The sequence below is a fragment of the Hemitrygon akajei genome, chromosome 7, assembly GCF_048418815.1.
Source record: "Hemitrygon akajei chromosome 7, sHemAka1.3, whole genome shotgun sequence".
Taxonomy (NCBI): domain Eukaryota; kingdom Metazoa; phylum Chordata; class Chondrichthyes; order Myliobatiformes; family Dasyatidae; genus Hemitrygon; species Hemitrygon akajei.
In genome coordinates, this window is record NC_133130.1 from 22,501,263 (window position 1) to 22,522,264 (window position 21,002).

At 40.1% G+C, this 21,002-nt stretch overlaps 1 protein-coding gene across 2 annotated transcripts in view; it reads right to left on the reverse strand.

Annotated features, from left to right (window-relative positions):
* The window catches only part of sdccag8 (SHH signaling and ciliogenesis regulator sdccag8), a 415,760-nt gene that overhangs the window by 296,586 nt on the left and 98,172 nt on the right, over nucleotides 1–21,002 (reverse strand). For both annotated transcript variants that reach the window (XM_073050489.1, XM_073050488.1), the window contains exon 11: nucleotides 19,030–19,164. In XM_073050489.1, coding sequence (XP_072906590.1) covers nucleotides 19,030–19,164 — 135 coding nt within the window. The remainder of the gene's footprint in view (nucleotides 1–19,029; nucleotides 19,165–21,002) is intronic.

Consider the following 21,002-nt stretch of genomic DNA (forward strand, 5'->3'; position numbering starts at 1 on the left):
TTTCACCATATGGTTCGGTGTACATGTGGCAAATAAAGCTAATCTTTAAAGATCTAAAGAAGTGTCAAGAGAGATGGTGCCAGTGAACCACAGTGATGTGCAATGGGCTGATTACAAAATTCTAAATATACCTCTTGAATTATTCTCAATGCAATCTGCAGCCTGTAATTTCCCTTTAAGCAAAGTACTTTGGTACCGTCCTAATGAACTAGCAATTTCCGGATCTACTGAAGGGCTCAGTGGATTTAACTCTCAGGCACACAGGTACGGCACCTTTAAGCAGATAAAGGTACCGGAGGATTGGAGGAGAGCCAATGTTGTTCCACTGTTTAAAAAATATCTAAACATAAACCAGGAAATTATAGGCTATTGAGCCTGACATCAGTTGTGGGAAGGTTATTGGAAGGTATACTAAGGGACAGGAAATATAAGTATTTGGATAGATATGGACTGATTAAAGATAGCCAGCAGGGCTTTGAGTGTGATAGGTAATGTCAAACCAATATTATAGCGTTCTCAAGGAAGTTACCAGACAAGTAGATGAAGTGGTAAATAAAGGCAGTGGATGTTGTCTACATAGACTTTAGCAAGGTATTTGACAACGTCCCATGTGGGAGGTTGGATAAAAGCTTAGTCACTCGGCATTCAAGAGGTAGTAAATTGGATTAGACATTGGCTTTGTGGGAGATGCCAGAGAGTGGTAGTTGATGGTTGCCTCTCTGACTGGAGGCCTGTGACTAGTGGTGTGTCGCAGAGATTAGTGCAGTGCCCGTTGTTGTTTGTCATCTACATCAATGATCTGGATGACAACGTGGTTAGCTGGATCAACAAATGTGTGGATGACACCAAGAATGAGGGCGTAGTGGACAGCGAGGAAGGCTATCATGGCTAGCAAAGGGATCTCCATCAGCTGGAAAAATGGCAGATGGAATTTCATGCAGACAAGTATGAGGTTTTGCACTTCAGTAGGAATAACCAAGGTAGGTCTTACACAGTGAACAGTAGGGCACTGAGAAGCCTGGTAGAACAAAGGGATCTGGAAATACAGGTCCATAGTTCATTGAAAGTAGCATCACAGGCAGACAGGGTCTTAAAGAAAGCTACAGGCACATTGACCTTCATAAATCAATATATTGAGTACAGGAGATGGGATGCTTTGCTGAACTTATACAAGATGTTGGTAAGGACTAATTTAGAGTATTGTGTGCAGTTTTAGTCACCTACCTACAGGAAAAATGTAAACAAGGTTGAAAGAGTACAGATAAAATTTACAAGGATGTTGCTGGGTTTGCAAGACCCGAGTTATAAGGGAAGATTAAATAGGTTAGGACTGCATTCCTTAGTTCGTAGAAGACTGAGAGGAGATATGATAGAGGTATACAAAATGATGAGGGGTATAGATAGGGTTAATGCAAACAGGCTTTTTCCACTGAGGTTGGGTGGGACTACAACCAGAGGTCATGGGTTAAGGGTGAAAGGTGAAAAGTTTAACGGCAGCAAGAGAGAAACTTCTTCACTCAGAGGGTCATGGGATCATGGAATGAGTTGCCAGCACAAGAGATACATGTGAGCTTGATTTCAACATTTAGGAGAAGTTTGAACAGGTACATGGATTGTATGACTATGGAGGGTGCAGGGCAATGGGAATAGGCAGTTTAAATGCTTTTGGCATGGACTAGATAGCCTGGAGGGCCTGTTTCTATGTTGTACATTTCTATGACTTTGAGGAACATTGCCATATCTGGAAGAGAGGGAGGAAGGCTGAAGCAAGGCTGAAATGCAGGGGATAGAAACTCCCTCTACCCCAGCATCTTGTTAGCAAACGTAGTCACTGGAGAACAAGACTGAGGTCCTAAAAGCAAGATTGTTGCATCTGAGGGAAATAAGGAATTGCTGCCTTCTGTGATTAACGGAGACTTGGCTCACTCTGAACATGCTGGATGCATTGCTAAGACCAGTAGGCTTCTTGATACACAGGATGGACCGAACTGCTGAATTAGAGAAGGAAAAAGGTGGGGATTTGTATTTCATGATAAACTCCTTGTTGTGTTTGGATGTGGTGGTTTTGTCATACTCTTGCTCCGCACCCCCCCCCCCACCCCACCGGACCTGGAACACCTAACAATTAAGTGCTGACCTTTCTACTTACCAAGAGAGTTCTCCCCCATGATCGCGACCGCGGTTTAAAAACCGTCAAATGCCGATGTAATTAGGCACTCAAGATAATGAATGCTGCCATCACCAGACAAGAAGCAGTCCATGCTGATGCATTTCAAATTATAGTTGTGGACTTCCGTCAGGTTCACTTGAAGAAATCTCTGCTGAATTATCATCAGCATATAACCTGTAGGACCAGGGTCCAAACACATTAGATCACGGATATACTACAGTTCGGAATGCCTACTGTTCCATGCATAGATCGCTTTTCCGGAATTCTGATCACTTCACCGTCCTCCTACCTGTGTACAGGCAGAGGCTCAAGGGCAAGTCTATGAAATAAAGACAACAAAGAGGTGGCTGTGGGTGGCAGGGGCATTGCTTCAAGTCGGAGGAGTGGGTTGTGTTCAGGGACTCATCAGAAGATCTGAATGAATATGCCGCAGTCATCATGGACTGTATAAAAACAGTTGTGGATGAGTGCATCCCCACAAAATTATTCAGAGACTTCCCCAACCAGTAGCCCTAGATGAACAATGAGATTCTCAATTTGCTGAGGGCCAAATCAGTGGCGTTCAGGTCTGGCAACCAAGTAAGATACAAGAAGTCTAGGTATGATCTCCGAAAAGCCATCTCATGTGTGAAGTGGCGATTCCAAGCCAAACATGAATCACTGAAGGATTTTTGACAGCTGCGGCAGGGCTTGAATGCTATCGCCTCTAACAAAATGAAACCAAGCAACATAAGTGACAACAGGGCTTTGCTTCCGGATGAGATCAATGTCTTCTATGCTTACTTTGACTGCTAAAACATATGGAGGAACCTCCACGAACCGCACAGCTCGCAATGACCCTGCGATTTCAGTCTCTGAAGCTGATGTAGAGCATCCTTCAGTAGTGAACCCACAAAATCTTCCGGTCCAAATGAGGTACCTGGCTAAGTTATAAAGGCCTGTGCTGATCAAATGGCCAGAGGGTTCACCGATATCTTTAATCTCTCACTTTGACAGTTTGAGGTACCCATCAGCTTCAAGCAGGCTTGAATTATACAGGTTCCTAAGAAAAAGGTGGTAACATGTTTCAATGACTCTTGTCTAGTAGCACTTACATCCATTGTAATGAAGTGCATTGAGAGGTTGCTGATGAAATATATTAACTCTTGCCTGAAAAGCAACTTTGATGTGCTCCAATTGTCACAACAAGTCAACAGCAGATGACATTTCACTGGCTCTTCAATCAATGCTGGACATCTGGACAGCAAAGATAAATACATACATCAGGATGGTCTTTACCGACCACAGCAAGGCATTCAATACCATCATCCCATCAAAACTAATCAATAAGCTTCAAGACCTTGGCCTCAATACCTCAGTGTGCAATTGGATGCTGAATTTCCTCATTTGTAGACCCCTGCCAGTTCAGATTGGCAACATCTCCTCCATAATCTCCATCAGCATAAGTGCACCATAAGGCTGCGTGCTTAGCTCCTGCTCCACTCGCTTTATACTTGAGGCTAAGAACAGCTCTAATGCCATATTTTAGTTTGATAACAACATCACTATAATAGGCCGAATCAAAGGTGGATAGGAAGGAGACTGAAAATCTGTTTGAGTGGTGCCATAACAATAACCTCTTACTCAGTGTCATCAAGACCAAGGAGCTGATTATTGACTTCAGGAGAAAACTGGACGTTCTGAAAGAGCCACTCCTCATCAGGGATTCAGAGGTGGAGAGACTTCGGTGTTATTATTTCAGAAGATCTTTCCTGGTCCCAACATGCAAACGCAGTTATGAAGAAAGCACGGCAGTTCCTCTACTTCCTTAGGAGCTTGTGAAGGTTCAGCATGACATTTAAAACTTCTTTAGATGTACAGTGCAAAGTATATTGACTGGTTCCAACATGGCCTGTTATGGAACACCAATGCCCTTGAATGGAAAATCATACTGAAGGTAGTGGATAAGCCCCAGTCCAGCACAGACTTTATGCCTTCTTTAAAAGTGCATGACCATACAGTACCCTACACTATATTCCAACTGTAACTCCTTTGCTCATTCTCCCAATCTGTCCAACTCCTTCTGCTGATTCACTGCTTCCTCAAACTACCTGCCCCTCCTCCCATCCTCATTTGCAAACTTGGCCAGAAAGCCATCAATTCCATCAACCAGATCATTGACATATAATGTGAAAATAGGTGGCCCAAACACCAACTGTTGCAGAACACTAGTGGTCACAAGCAAATATGAAAAGGCTCCCTTTATTCCCACTCCTTGCCTCCTGCAAATCAGCCAATGCTTTATTCATGCAATATTCTTGCAATATCATTGACTCTTAACTCGTCAAGCAGTCTCATGTGTGGCACCCTGTCAAATGCCTTCTGAAAATCTAAGTAAACATTCACTTACTCTCCTTTGTTTCTCTTGCCTGTTATTTTCTCAAATAATTCCAACAGATTTGTCAGGCAAGATTTCCCCTGCAGGGAACAGGCTCACTTTGGCCTATTTTATCATGTGCCAAGTACCCTGAACCCTCATCCTTAATAATGGAACTCCAAAAGCTTCCCACTGAAGTCAGGCTAAGTGCCCTATAATTTCCTTTCTTCTGTCTCCCTCCCTTATTAAAGAGTGGAGTGACACCTGCAATTTTCCAGTCCTCTGGAACCATTCTGGAATCCAGTGATTCTTGAATGATCATTACTCATGCCTCCACAATTTCTTTAGCTACCTCTTTCATAACCCTATGGTGTAGTCCACCTGGTCCAGCTGATTTACCTACCTTCAGACCTATCAGCTTCCCAAGCACCTTCTCCTTAGTAATAGCAACTACAGTCATTTCTGCCCCGACACTCTCAAATTTCAGGCATTGTGCTCATATCTTTTGCAGTGAAGAATGACACAAAATACTCCCCCATTGCTATCTCACCAGAATAATTTCCAGCTATACAACCTCCACACTCACCTCTCTTTTACGCTTTATATATTTGGAAAAAACTTTAGTGTCCTCTATATTATTGGCTAGCTTACCTTCATATTTCATCTTTTCTCTCCTTATGTTTTGTTTCCCTTTGTTCTTTTAAAAAAAACTTCCTCTTCTTTTACCTTACCACTAATTTTTGCTATATTATACACCCCTCTTTGGTTTTTATTTTGTCTAGTGAGCCATGGTTACCTCACCTTCCCTTTAGAAAACTTAATCTTTGGGATCTATCCTGCAACTCTGAATTGCCCCCAGAAATTCCTGTCATTGCTATTCTTCCATCATCCCCCTTCCAATCAATTTTGGCCAGCTTCTCCCTCATGCTTCTGTAATTCCCTTTACTCTACTGTAATACTGATACATAAGACTTTAGTATCTTCCTCTCAAGTTGCAGGATGAATTCTATCATATTATGATAACTGCCTCCAAAGGGTTCCTTTCCCTTAGGCTTGCTAATCAAATCTGGTTCATTACAAAATGCCCAGTCCAGAATTGCCTTTCCCTTAGTAAGGTCAACCACAAGCTGCTCTAAAAAGCCATCTCAGAGGCATTCTACTAATTCCCTCTCGTGGGATGCAGCACCAACCTGATTTTCCTAATCTACCTGGATATTGAAATCCCCCATGACTATTGTAACATTACCCATTTTACATGCCTTCCATCAGGTTCTTTTTACCCTTGAAGTTTCTAAACTCTATCCACAATGACTGTAGATCTTCTGATCCTATGTCACCTCTTTCTAAGGATTTGATGTTAATTTTTACCAACAAAGCCATCCCACCCTCTCTGCCTACCTGCCTGTCTTTTGATACAATGTGTATTCTTGGAAGTTAAACTCCCAAATAAGATCTTCTTTCAGCCACGACTCAGTGATATCTATACATCATAATCTCTAACTGCGGAACGAGATCATCTGCCTTATTCTGTATACTGTCTGCATTCAAATATAACAGCTTTAGTTCCTGTATCCATCACTCTTTTCGATTTTTGCCCCCATGTTACACTTCTACTAAACTTGATTTTGAATTGCTTATCTTTTTAAAGAAAGAAATAAAGATTAGCTTTAATTGTCACACATGTATCAAAACTACAGTGAATTGCTTTGTTTGAGTCAAACAAAACCAGCGAGGATTGTGCTGGGCAGCTCACAAGTGTCAACACGCAACATATTAGTCCTAACTGTACATCTTTGGAATGTGGGAGGAAACTGGAGCAGCCAGAGGAGACCTACAGAATCAGATGATAAATATACAAACTCCTTACAGACAGCAGTAGGAATTGAGCCCCCATTTTACAGCAATACACTAACTGTCAAGCTACTGTCCCACCCCACAATGTGTGAAGTACTTTCAAAGCTTCTGTACTTCCGGTTTCAGATGGCGCTGGTGACCCTCAGCGACTTCTAGCTGGTAGCTGATGAAACAAGGATAGCAACTAAACCACACTTTTTCTGGCAAACGGTCATCGCAAGTAATAGTCTGTAACCTCCCTTTGGACTTGGAGGCAATTCGTTGTTGTAGAACCGAGGCAAGGCGAGGTAGCTGGCCAGTCACTGAGAGTGTGCAAGAGCGTGAAAGGTTGTACGCAGGCTAAATCAAAGCCACAAGGTCAAGGCTCCAGCGTGTATCGACGTGACTGAACATGATGTTCAGACGGAGATTTACAGGACGAATCAAGGAGGCAAAGTAAAGTGTATCCAAGTGGCAGAACCTGTTGGTCAGATTTAAGCACCAAGCCTGATTGAAAAGGTCAGGGTGGCAAGGAGCAAGCCGGTTCTGATCGCTGCCCGAAGTGGCAGAACCTGATGTTCGGATGGAGAGTTGAGCACTGGCCAGTTTGAAAAGGTCAAGGTGTCAGGGCCCAAGGTGAGGTACAGGCTGATTAAAAGTGCTGCTCTGTGCTGAACTATGGATCTTGGACTCTCACACAGACTTCAGTTAAGAATGCTATTTGCTTGCAGTTACTGTTTGCATGATGTAATTTTTCTCATTGCACATTGGGTTTTTGACAGTCTTTTTTGGGTTACTGTATTTTATTCTTACATTTTCTTATAAGCATGATCTGCTTTATTATTTTTCTGTAAATTGGGTGCTAGACAGCTTTTTTTCATATATTTGGAGTCTGCTTTTGGGTTTCCTTGTTTCGTGGCTGCCTGTTAGGAGATGAATCTCAATGTTGTATAATGTATATGTACCTTGATAATAAATGTACTTTGAACTTTGAGAAGACTGATCTGCCTTTATTCCTTTTTAAAACTATTTGATTATCTTAATATCTATGATTATCTTTTTTATCTGTGTCTTTATTAAACAAAGATAACATCTGACTTTTATTCTTTGTTTAATTTCTAACTAAAGACCAACCCAGTTTTCGAACCAGTAAATTATCTAAAAGCTAACACCACAGCAATTCAAAATGCACTTTTCAAAGACTTTACAAGGCTTCATGCATATAAAGGATCATAATACCCAGGCAAAAGCTCACCAGCTTATGATGTCTGTGTCTTTGCCAATTCTTTGGAAGAGCTCTCCAATAAGGCCACATCTCTGGTCTTTCTCCAGGGCCCTGCACATTTTCCCTTTCAATTATTTATTCAAGTCTCATTTGAAAATTCCTATCAAATCCACTTCCAACAACCAGTATTCAGAATCTGCCTGAAGGTCCAGTATACTGGGAGGTTCAAGGCTTACAGCAGATTAAATGGTTGAGCACTGACAGTTCTGTTTGTAATTGCTGGCAAAGGCCAGCCAGATCCTAGTCCATGACAAGTAATAGTGAAACAACAGGTTTAGAGTGGGAAGTTAAGTGATTAAACAGTTGCATAACCTTGAAAAATTTGAACATTACATAGGCAGATTAGGTTTGAGTTTTCTCGCTTTTTACAATAATGGCTCTCAAGTCAAGATTTAGTACTAGAACAAGCTGGAGAAGGTGATGAAACTAAAAAAAAAACATTGAAAGAAAAAATTGTACAGTGAATCTCTTTGTGTAAAATAAAGACTGATCAAATTAATAAAAACACAAGTGCCTGGATGAATGACATCAAAGAGAAATAAAAAAGTAATAATGCTAACAATCAACATCGAGAAGCAGCGGAGAACGTAATAGTAAGGTCCGCCCAACAGAAATTGAAAAGCACTGTCTGCAAATAAAAAAACTCTCTTCTTCTTGTACTTTAAAAAAAACATATTGTTAATAATAATGTAATTTAATTTTTGAGTTACCAGGTTAGTTAAGTGTACTACTAATTGTGCTGAAAGTCATGACCCTGACAAAATTAAAGTTTCTGTTGTTTGAAAAGGAGAGAGTCTGTAAAAGGCAGAGAACAACGAAGAAGTTATAGATTCTCTATTTCCTCAAACTAATGTCTATTCAATGCAAGACCTTTAATTAGGTAGCTAATACAATCAACAGCTGAACTGGTAGGAAGAAACTAATCAAACTGCATCCATTCTCAATTGGATTTGACACTTATTCCATACAGTTAGTTCTAATAGTTCAAATGGATACAAGTTAAACGTTGCTTTAAAATTCACAGAACAATATAAGCATCTGGATGAGTGCAACAGGCTGTATTTTTACAGAGCAGTGCGATGTTTTTCACTTGTCTTGAATTGAGTTTTGTGATGACGCAGAAGTAAATACTTCATACTGCATCTAGCAGCAGAGTTTAAAAATAAAATCATAACACTTCTAATTGATGTGATGTGCACCAAAGTAAAAGTAAAAATCAAACTAAAGATGAAATTTTTGGGTTCACCAATGCAAGAGAACTCATCTCTATGGGATAGTTAAATGGATTGAAAGAGTTTATGAGGATACTATCTAACATAGTAAAGGAAATTTTTTTAGTTTCAGTCATCAAGCAATGTCACTACATGACCTCTCCTAATACTAAAAATTACTCATGCAGGAGGGAAAAAAAGAACTACATGCATTCGTCCATGAAGTTTCACTGTCTACAACGCATCTCAAAACAATTCATAACTGGTATTATTCTTGAAGGATGATTGAGTGCTGTGTGAAAATGTGGCAACAAATTTGTTGATTACAAAATGTTGCAAAAAATACAAAGTAAATAAACAGTTAAAATGGGTTTGGTTATGTTGATGATAGATCAGTGTTGGCCAGAGCCACAGGGGGAAAAATAAAGTTAACAAAAATATTTACATCCACTTAACCAGACAAATTAATCTAGTTTCATACAGCCCAGAAATATGCCAGATAAAATCATAACAAACCAGCAGTATCTGCAAGGATATGACAGCTTGAATCTTGTTTTAATTGGACTTTACCTCATAACTTTCTAGGAGCCAGTAATGTATCTACCAAGGCATGGCTAGAAGTAAATGCATATATACAAGCTCACAAGTGAATAATTCTCAGTTACTAGTACTGCTGGAGTCTGCCAGCTGTGGACACTGTGCCCCATGGTATCTGCTGTACATTCTGTCCAACATAATCAAATGGCTTACTAGCCTAGAAAGACAATACCTACCGGAGATTTTGTAAAGTCAATGCAGATTGTGTATAAGAAAGAAGTTACTTCAATATGAACCAAGTGATCTGGGCTTCCATTAATTTTAACTGTTAAGCTTTAAATATGGTAAAATTGGGTACACTCCATGATGTTACAGACATAGATCTTATGAAAATAGTGTCTTGCTTACATAAACTCACTCTAATTTCTCTGCACTGGAGGAGGAAGACATTGTGATTTGAGGAATGCTATTTTTTCAGTTTTCATAAGACAGATCTATCATTTTTTTCCCTCAGCAGAGAGAGTTGATTCTTTACTTTCTTTTAGAACGAGAGGCATTAGATTTTGCCAGAGTTTTTAGTAAAGAGAAATTTAAAAAATGGTATTTGTGTTTAAGCCCTTAGAAAGAAGATGAAGGTAGATGTGTCTTGGAGATTTTGCTTCTACCAGTGCCAATGTTCAATTGGAGCTTTACAAATTTATTCTGGCAAAGTGTTGAAGCAGCATGATGCACATCAATCATCCTAATTCTTTTCCTGAAAACCCAATCCACTTGCAGGTGTCTTGCTCATCCTCACAATACTGACTACAGAGAATGAGATTTCCTTAATACTTGTACAATCGTCTTTGAGTGGTGAATAATAAAGCACAAACCCCCATCACAGAGGGAAGGCTTTCAGATCACCATTTGAACCAGATTCAATTGCCAATGGACTTGTATAGCATCTGCCATAGTACTGCCCAATGTGTAGATTTACACTTTCTTCTACATGCATATGCTCACAGCAAGGGTGTGTAAGTTTTATCTATGAAGGAATCTGTCAATGAAGGCAATGCATGCAAATATAACCATCTGTCAAATGTGTCAGGACTGGAAAATGTTTAGCTAAGAGGATACATTGAATAAGCTGGGGTGGAATAGAAAAGGCTGTGGGGCGATTTAACTGAGGAATATAAAATTCCAAGAGGACTGCTTAGTGTAGAGTAAATAGAAAAGATATATTTCCCTTAGCAGGAGTTCAAATATTTGAGCCACAGATCTGAAGTAATTTGTGAAAGGATTAAGGGAAAGATGAAGACAGATGTTTTCATCCAGATGGTGGTAGGAGTCTGGAGCACCTTACTTGAAAGAGATAGAAGCAGAAGCTACATTGCATCAGAAAGACACTCTGATGTGTATTTGAGTAGCTATGATCTGCAGAGCTATGGAAGTAGGAAGGTAGCAAGAGGAGGATAGTCTCCCCCCCCCCCATGGTGGCTTGGACTCAGTGAAACAAATGGCCTCCTTCTGCATGATGAAATTCGAGTGAGTATATACAATATATTGTATGAGCAGGAATATAAAAATGTGTAGTTTCCAAATGGAAACTGAAATTGACAGATACCTCAAGAGTCCTAGAAGAGCCTATGTGCTCTGCATGCTGGGATAAACCCCGCACAACATAAATATTTTCCTTAAGATATCAGCGCGAAGCACATTAGGAATTGGGTGATATGTGCCGGAATTGATTCTGCAAAGCTAGAAAGAACACTTCTGTTCCTTTTTCTCCCCCCAGATAGAAAAGTTTAAAAAAAAATTGTGGAAAGCTGCCAGCGGTTCATTTAAGGTTAAGACACTGGAGACCCATACTCCTCTCAGTTATTCACTGATTCTGATACTCTAAAATAAAAGCAAAATAAAAACTGTAGATGCTGGAAATCTAGATCTATAAATATTCAAAAGATGATCTATACAGAGAGAAATTTTCTAGAGAATGGAGTGTGAGTATTCTTGGTGCGTTAAAATATGGCTGTGTTTAGCGCTAATGCCAAATTGCATCCCCTGCAAAATGTCACAAAACCAGTCAATTTCCAGTTTGAAATAAACTACAGCTAGAAACAAGCACTAAAAGGACGTGTGGTTCACAACTGGACTAGGCTCAGCTGAATGCACTTGCTGACACCTCGCTGCATGGCAAACAGAGAAGGGCATCAACCCTGAAAAGTCACACTCCATATGGCTGCCAGGCAGCAGCAAAAGACATTACAGTTTCCAAGAAGAAGCGGGAGTCTGCAAAGGAGAGAAAGGAGTTCCCAGATTCCATGAAAGGAATATCATTCAGGAGGGAGAAACAGTGTATGAAAAGCAGGAGACCTGATAGGGTCACAGTTAGAAAAAGCTGACATGAAGTGGCTAAAAGCAGTCAGGACTGTAAGTGTCAGCTTGAAGAAATGGTACAAAGATAAGATTTGTTATCCGACAAGATGTGTCAAAAAGAAATCTACACTACTACAAATGTCACAAAAACTAGCCTTTCCTCCATGGGCTCTGTCAATATTTCTCACTGCCCTGGAAAAGCAGCCAATATTATTGAAGAACCCTCCCACCTCAGACATTTTCTCTTCTTCTCCACCCTTTCATCAGACAGAAGATATAAAAGCTTGAGAACATGCACCACAAAGCTTAAGAACAACTTTGACCTCACTGTTAAAAGGCCCTTGAACAGACCTCTTGTTTATTGAGGATGAACTTTTAACTTCACAACCTAATTCATCGTGAACCTTTTACCTTAATGTTTACCTGTGCTGCACTTTCTCTGCAACTGTAACATTACATTCTGAATTTTGTTACTGTCTAGCAAGCCATTCAGATTAACCATTATCCGACATTCATACGCAGAAAAAATAAAAACAATTGATCACCTGTCATTGATCTAAACATAGAATTTAGACAAAAATAATCTTTGGAAAATTCACAACATTCAATAGCCAAGAGGTTACCTTGACCAGAAACTCAACTGCATATGGTACATAAATACCTTCACTGGAACTGCACAGGTCAGATACTAGTTATCCTGTTGCAACCGACTCACAAACCAACATACAAAGCTTCACAATTCAGATGTTTGATGAAATTTGCTCCGTTGTCCATAAGACCATGACATAGGAGCAGAATCAGGCTATTCAGCCCATCGAGACTGCTCTACCTGATGGCTGAGCCTGGATTCCATTCAACCCCATACAACTACCTTCTTGCCCTATCCTTTGATAGTCTGACCAATCAGGAAATTATCAATTTCCACTTTAAATATACCCACAGACCTGGCCACCACCACAGTCTGTGGTAAAGCATTCCACAGATTCACTACTCTGGCTAAAAAATTCCTCCTCACCTCTGTTCTAAGAGGTCGCCCCTCAATTTTGAGGCTGTGCCCTCTAGTTCTGGATACCCCCACCATATGAAACATCTTCTCCACATTTACCTTATCAAGACCTTTCAACATTCAGTAGGTTTCAATGAGATCCTCTCCCCCCCACATTCTTCTAAATTCCAATCAGTACAGGCCCAAAGCTGTCAAACACTCCTTGTATATTAACCCCTTCATTCCCAGAATCATTCTCATGAACTTCCTCTAGACTCTCTCCATGACAACACATCCTTTGAAATATGGGGTCCAAAATGTTGACAATACCCCAAGTGTGGCCTGATTAGTGTCTTATAAAGCCCCAACATTATCTCCTTGCTTTTACATTCTATTCCCCTTGAAATAAATGCGAACTTTGCATTTGCCTTCTTTACCAGAGAAAAGTAGCGGTCCCAATACTGACCCCAGAGGAACACCACTAGTCACTGGCAGCCAACCAGAAAAGGCCCCCTTTATTTCCACTGCCTGCCTCCTGCCTCTCAGCTGTTCCTCTATCCATGCCAGTATCTTTCCTGTAACCTTTTAAGACATTATCTTGTTAAGAAGCCTGATGTGTGGCAACTGATCAAAAATCTTTTGAAATGCCTGGAGATAGAAACATAGAAAACCTACAGCACAATACAGGCCCTTCAGCCCACAAAGTTGTACCAAACATGTCCCTACCTCAGAAATTACAAGGCTTACCTATAGCCCACTATTTTACTAAGCTCTATGTACCTATCTAAAAGCCTCTTAAAAGACTCTATCGTATCCGTCTCCACCACCGTTGCCAGCAGCCCATTCCACGCACTCACCACTCTCTGAGTAAAAAACGTACCCCTGACATCTGCTCTGTACCTACTCCCCAACACCTTAAACCTGTGTCCTTTTGTGCCCAACTTTTCAGCCCTGGGAAAAAGCCTCTGACTATCCACACGATCAATGCCTCTTATCATCTTGTATACCTCTATCAGATCATCTGTCATCCTCCTTCTCTCCAAGGAGAAAAGGCCAAGTTCACTCAACCTATTCTCATAAGGCATGCTCCCCAATCCAGGCAACATCCCTGAAAATCTCCTCTGCACCCTTTCTATGGCTTCCACATCCTTCCTGTAGTGAGGCGACCAGAAATGAGCACAGTACTCCAAGTGGGGTCTGACCAGGGTCCTATATAGCTGCAACATTACCTCTCGGCTCCCAAATTCAATTCCACGATTGATGAAGGCCAATACACCATACACCTTCTTAACAACAGTCAACCAGTGCAGCTGCTTTGAGCGTCTTATGGACTTGGACCCCAAGATCCCTCTGATCCTCTACACTGCCAAGAGTCTTACCATTAATACTATATTCTGCCATCATATTTGACCTACAAAAATGAACTACTTCACACTTATCTGGGTAAACAGTAGCTGTAGTGTGTACAACTTAAAAAATTCACAGCATGTCCAGTGCTACATTGTTGTTTGATCTAAACCTTGGAAGTCATTAGCCATCTGCACTAAGGGAGAACAACAGTAGGAGTTTAGGAAAATGACTCCTCTTACCAAGAGCAATTGCAGAATAAGCAATAAATGCCAGCCTTGACAACAGAGCATAAATCATGTGAAATTAATAAATTTAAGAAAAGAACAATAGCAGCATCTCCTCATTAGGTAGAGTGGCCTCTTTAGTCCTTCTGACACAAGAGGGAGGACAGACTCCATCTGGATGAGGCAATCCACATAAAGAATCCTCTTCCCAATCTACAAAGCTTTGGCCTTATTGAAAATATATAAGGTTATGTTCTCTTGAGAGACTAGAGCTCTTGTTGTAATATGTCATGAAGGCGGCAAAATAGGAAACATTGTTAAAGATGAATGGAGTAATCATTTATGTAGTTAACTTTTGTAAATGTGTCAGTATGTATGTGTAAGACATCAGTTAGGTCACATTTGCAAAATTGTGCAGTTCAGGTTGCTGCATTATAAGAAAGATGTGGAGGCTCTGGAAAGGGTTCAGAAGAGGTACAGCAGGATGTTGCCTGGATTGGAGTGGATGAGCTAGCAGAGGAGGTTGGACCAACTTCAGAAGTCTTGATGAAGTGTCTTGGTCCAAAACGTTGACTGTTTGTCCCTTCCCATAGATGCTGCCTGACACTGAGCTGCCCTTGCCTTTTTTGAGTGTTACACTGGATTTCCAGCATCAGCAGAATCTCAAATGTTTTGGACCAACTTTGATTGTTTTCACTGAGTTCCCCAGTGGAACTCTTGAACTCGTGGCCTCACAATCTACAGTATAACCTTGTGCCTTGCTTCCTACCTGCAATGCAGTCCCTTTGCACCTGTAACATTTCATTCTGCATTCTGTTTTTGTTTTACTTTGTACTACCTCAAAGTGCCATTGGAATAAATTGACCTGAATGAACAATCTGCAAGACACATTTTCAAGACACAATAATAAACAAATTTACCAATTTAATTGACCAAAAGTACAAAGCTAGTCAAGTATTGTGATGAAACACTTGCTCTACATTTCCACTTCTCCAGGAGCCTCCCTTTACGCAGGGGATTTAAAGTTACAAGTGAGGGAATATTCTTACAAAATTTGTATTGAGCAGGAAAGTGTGATACCCTGTGGATTAGATCAAATTGAGAGCAAGGTGAAATATACAGCTTCGTTGCAAGGATTGGAAAGCATTTGCGCCTCTGGAAAGGTGATTGGCAGGAAAGGAGCAAGGAAAGCTAACTGCAATGGAATTCTCCTCTTGATCAGATGCTTAAAACATGGTCTTGTTATAATCAACAGCATGTTTTGTCGCACAAGCTCCTACCAAAGTTCATTGCAACACTCTTGAATCAGGGACCACCTGTCCGATTGTACCAACAGCCATGTCAGTGCCGTACATTTGCTACTGACACCTCCCAGCTCCATAGACTGGGAATCAATCCAAACTTCTTGTGGTCCATACACATGCTTCCTTTCATCGGTCCCCCCAAGTGTTCTGGTTTCCTCCCAGATCTCAAAGATGTTCTGGTAGATTAAATGGCTTTTATAGACTGCTGTGAGTATGGGTTGGGTGGCAGCAGATATATGGGTGTGGGAAGTTGATGAGCATGTGAAAGAGAATAAGTCACACATGGGTAAGTGAGAGAAATGGAACTAATAGGAGGGGCTTGGAGCCAGCAGAGTTAAATAATCTTTGAATGCATTGCAGGAAGTCATAAGTAATAAGAAATACCCATACTATGACTGATGCCAGGCTGACTGACTTCTGTTAACCTGGCTCCAAATCAGCAGCATCTCCAAAAGGATTCAATGTCTCATGGAGACCACTACAAAGTGTCATCTTCACAACTTCATTTCTTTCTCAAAACGATACTGGGGCATTACTTGAACATGTGACAGGAAGTTCTGTAACATCATATTCAAGAAACATTCACAGGTAAAACACATGACTGTGAGGACCGCGAATGCATGAAAACTGAGTATGGATTATGACACGGTACTTTCCAGCTAGTATTCATTTACTTATGATTGTACTTAATAAGCGTAGCCCCTCATGTTGCAATATTCTTTAATAATAATAATAACTGAATAAATAATATGAGGAATTACTGATTGAAAAGAGTAGTGCAATCAGGCATTTCTAGCAAGATGATACGTTTGGGTAATTTACCTGACTGTATTAATAGGATACTGTCAGTGGGAATGGTAAATTGTTAACTGATATTGGAAATTAAAATGAATGTCAAGCACATTAACTCAATGAACATTAATTTTTGGGTCACAATACAACATTAGAATTTTCAGGTACATGAACAAATGATTCTAGCTGAAAGTAATGCACCTTTTGCATTCCCTCTAGTTCTTAATGCACTACTCTTAAACTGTTTTATACAAATTAAACATCAAACATTAAAATATATTTAAATTGCCTCAATGACAATTTGTTTGATTTAATAAAGAGATAATTATAATAATTCTGCAACATTTTACTGATTCATCACTTAAAATTCATAAAGTAAAAGAATGAAACCTTGTATAACAAGTGAAAATTTGCTCAACAAATAAAGACACAGGTCATTAATCACTGGCTGAAGACACAAGATCATTAATCATTTGCTAGAAATCATTATAGTGGTATTCACTGAAATATTAATATCAATGGATTTTGACATAGCTCAATATAGCTATATAACCTATATGTGAAATGACATCTTCATCTACCTTTCCATGTAATTTATTGGCAAAAAAATCTATTCTGAGGTAGTTTTCCACTCTAGAAACAAAAAGGATATCAGACAACACTTTTAGAAGAAGCTGAATTCATGTAGCTCAAATTTACATTTTATTTCTTGTTATAAACACAGTCATCCTCTAAAGTGGTTAGACTGTCAATAGACAAGACTCTAACAATTTCTTTCTAACTGGAACCAGGAGACTTCAACTATCAAACAAACTGTAGCTTGTTATTCATCCTTCAGGCTTCACAGCATGCTCAGCCACCTCAAGGCTATTGTTACTGAGACAAAGAACGACACGTCAGTCGTGACTGTGGACCAGAATACATCGAAGACAAAAGACATTGCATGGAAATCATCAGCAAGCACAAAATAAATCATCTCTGCCCATCATTTCTCAAATGGCAATTGTCAGTTCAAGAGGGAAATGTGAAGTGCATAATTATAATGTGCTAACTGCAACAGAAGAATAATGAAAATCAAATGGAATTGGGGAAAAAGTCATTTGAAGAAGAAACATTTCAGAAGTGATCCAGACTATATTAAATTAACACTAGATTTTTGAAGCACTATGACAAAATACAATTCTAATACTGAAAATAAATGCTAGATGAAGTTCGAACAGATGATTTTGAAAGCCCTTGGGCAAGATCCTGATGGACCAGACCATCAAACTGAATCACAACACAGTCTTCACATACCCTTGGGCCAGATGTGGTGGGCTACTCTTGCTAGACTATTGCATCCTTGAATCATGCAGCAATATCAAAATGACTACTAAGTCATGGAGTGGTATACTTCTGAGACTCCACTAAGAGAGCAGTCCAATATACAGTGATGGAATAATGGTGATGGAGCTTTACCTTCTGTCTGCTGAAGTCAACTCAGAGACACTTAAAAATTATTGAGATTGAAGTAAATAATTAAAATGGTAATTAAAACCTAAGAGCACCGATTAATATAAAATGTTTATTAATAGACTTCTATTTTCCAATTACTCCTAATCTGCAGACCTAGAATCCCCAATAAATTCTGAAAATCACAAGGGTCTGACTGGCACAAGATCTGACAGACAGTTCCCCAGCAAAATGCAGTAATTCCCAAATCTCTCAATAAATTCCAGATTTGCTTCAATCTAAATGACTGAATGGCAGCTGGTCCACCTGAAACTGCTAGCCTCAACCCAAGATTTTGGCCCTCAAGATAGGTGATGCAAGTTATGTGAATATACATTATGTGCAATTAAAGTGAATAAAACTATGAAAACAGATTATTATATTTTATGTCATTTAATATAAAAACTTTAAAATAATGAATTTACACTGATTAATGCCTAGGCTAGTATTTTGGGGCACCCTATCGTAGCTGCTCAATCAGTTCTGCCCTTTTGCCATAAATAACTTACCGGTACTTTCTTCCTTCTTGTCTGAATTTTATTTCTATAGAATGGGGGCACACACACAAAAGTATACCAATAATATCACAAGGAGACATGTGTTGAATAATATCAACTTGTGTATCACTTGACCACAGTGTGTGGGCAAAGGTGATTATAACAAATTTTGAATTATTTATCAAAAAATAAACAAGATACATAATGTATCTCTGCGTGAATACTTATCAAATAGAATACAACTTGGACCTAGTACAAGGGAATCCACAAGAAATGAAATTCACTCAATTCTGATGAAAGGTCATTCATCTGAAATGTTAACTGCTCTTCTCCTCTCGATATCCTGACTTGTTAAATATTTTCAGTATCTCAGGCTGATCTTCATCAGGATCTTTTACTAATTTTCATTATTTTCCATTTTATTTCACATTTCCAACATCTGCTGGTTTATAGTTTCTCAATGTAAAACAATTCCAGTTCACTTGGTTATAATGAATAATATTCCCAAGGGTAAGTGGATGCAAGAGAGATTGACCCTACAATACCCCAGTATATATTTACTTACAAACATTCAACCAGCAAAGATTACAAGGATAGGATTATCGTGTTACCACCTCCAGATAACTTTAAACTTTATACCTTATTAACTTCCATCTCGGTTTGTTTTAGTTGCTTCCGAGTTACTTCCAATTGGCTGCATGCTGAATCCTTCTCTCTTATCAGCCTCTGTAACCGACCTTCAAGACATGCAACGTTCTCTGACAAACAGCTCACCTGTAAATAAACGGTGTAACATTAATGTTATTTATTAGCAAGTGCTGCTCACTGTTGTAATTCCAGATTTGACCAACTTTTATACAGAGAAATATACCTATTTTTAAAAATCCAGTATCACTTCTGTGGGCATAAACACCTTGGTACTGAGAAATACAAGAGGAGAATAACCAGACTGGTTCAAGCTGACAGGAAGGCAAGAATAACTCAAATAACCTCTATAGGACCCTGGTCAGACCCCACTTGGAGTACTGTGTTCATTTCTGGTTGCCTCACTACAGGAAGGATGCGGAAGCCATAGAAAAGGTGCAGAGATTTATAAGGATGTTGCCTGGATTGGGGAGCATGCTTTATAAGAATAGGTTGAGTGAACTCAGCCTTTTCTCCTTGGAGCGACTGAGGATGAGAGGTGACCTGGTAGAGGTGTACAAAATGATGAGAAGCATTGATCGTGTGGATAGTCAGAGGCTTTTTCCCAGGGCTGAAATGGTTGCTACAAGAGGACACAGGTTTAAGGTGCTGGGGATTAGGTACGGAGGAGATATCAGGGGTAAACACAAAGTATACTGCAGATGCTGTGGTCAAACCAACATATACAAACAAGCTGGATGAACTCAGCAGGTCGGGCAGCATTCATTGAAATGAGCAGTCAACGTTTCGGGCCGGTAATTCCGTAATTCCCTCCCTCTCCCTTCCTCCATCCCACTTTCACTCTGTCTCTTCTTCTAGCTGCCTATCACCTCTCTCATGATTCTGCCTGCTTCTACTACCCGGAGTGCTTTCCCCATAGATTCCTTCTTCACCTCTCCTGCCTATCCCCTCCCTGCTTCCCCTCCCCCACCCCTTGATCTTTTCTCTGATTGCTTTTCTACCTTCCCCCCACCTTCTTTATGGGGCCCGTGCCCTCTCCTTCTTTAGTCCTGACGAAGGGTCTCGGCCCGAAACGTTGACTGCTCATTTCAACAGATGTTGCCCGACCTGCCGAGTTCATCCAGCTTGTTTGCATGTCAGGGGTAAGTTTTTTTAACTCAGAGAGTGGTGAGTACGTGGAATGGGCTGCCAGCAACGGTGGTGGAGGTGGATATGATAGGGTCTTTTAAGAGGCTTTTAGTTAGATACACGGAGCTTAGTAAAATAGAGGGCTATACGTCAGCCTAGTAATTTCTAAGGTAGAGATGTGTTCAGCACAACTTTGTGGGCCGAAGGGCCTGTATTGTGCTGTAGGTTTTCTATGTTTCTAACCATGCATTACAATAGTGCTGCGCAGAAAAGCATCCCTAAATGCACAACACATCAAACCTTAAAGTGGACAGGCTACAGCAGTGGAAGAGCACCAACATACCCTCTGTCAACACTTTATTAGGTACAGGAGGTACAGCACCTAATAAAGTGGCCACTGAGTGTATATAGTCACAAGGAACATCATTGACCACAAAGAAAGAAAATTATCCTCATCTTCCATTGTTATAAAGTAAGTTTATTTTAAGTACAACAAAATCCCTACTGTGAAGTACCGAAGTACTTCGAAAACACTCACCCTGAGTCTATGCACACCCTACCTGTGGAGCCCAGGCTCCTGATCTACTGATAGAAAATACTACGGTGATATAATTACACAGCAAACATGATTTACCGTGATACATCCCCTGGGGGATTTAAAAAAAAGGGAACCAAACTAAACGTAGACTCCTGTTGTGAACTCTCCAGCAACTTGCTTGTACATCAATAGCAATCAAAAGTTGGCAAGCAGCCCTGCAAATAATTATAGCAGCACAAGTGGAACAGAGAGTAGGAAGTATGAATCTCGATTGGATAGAGTATGGCTCAATGCAAAACTG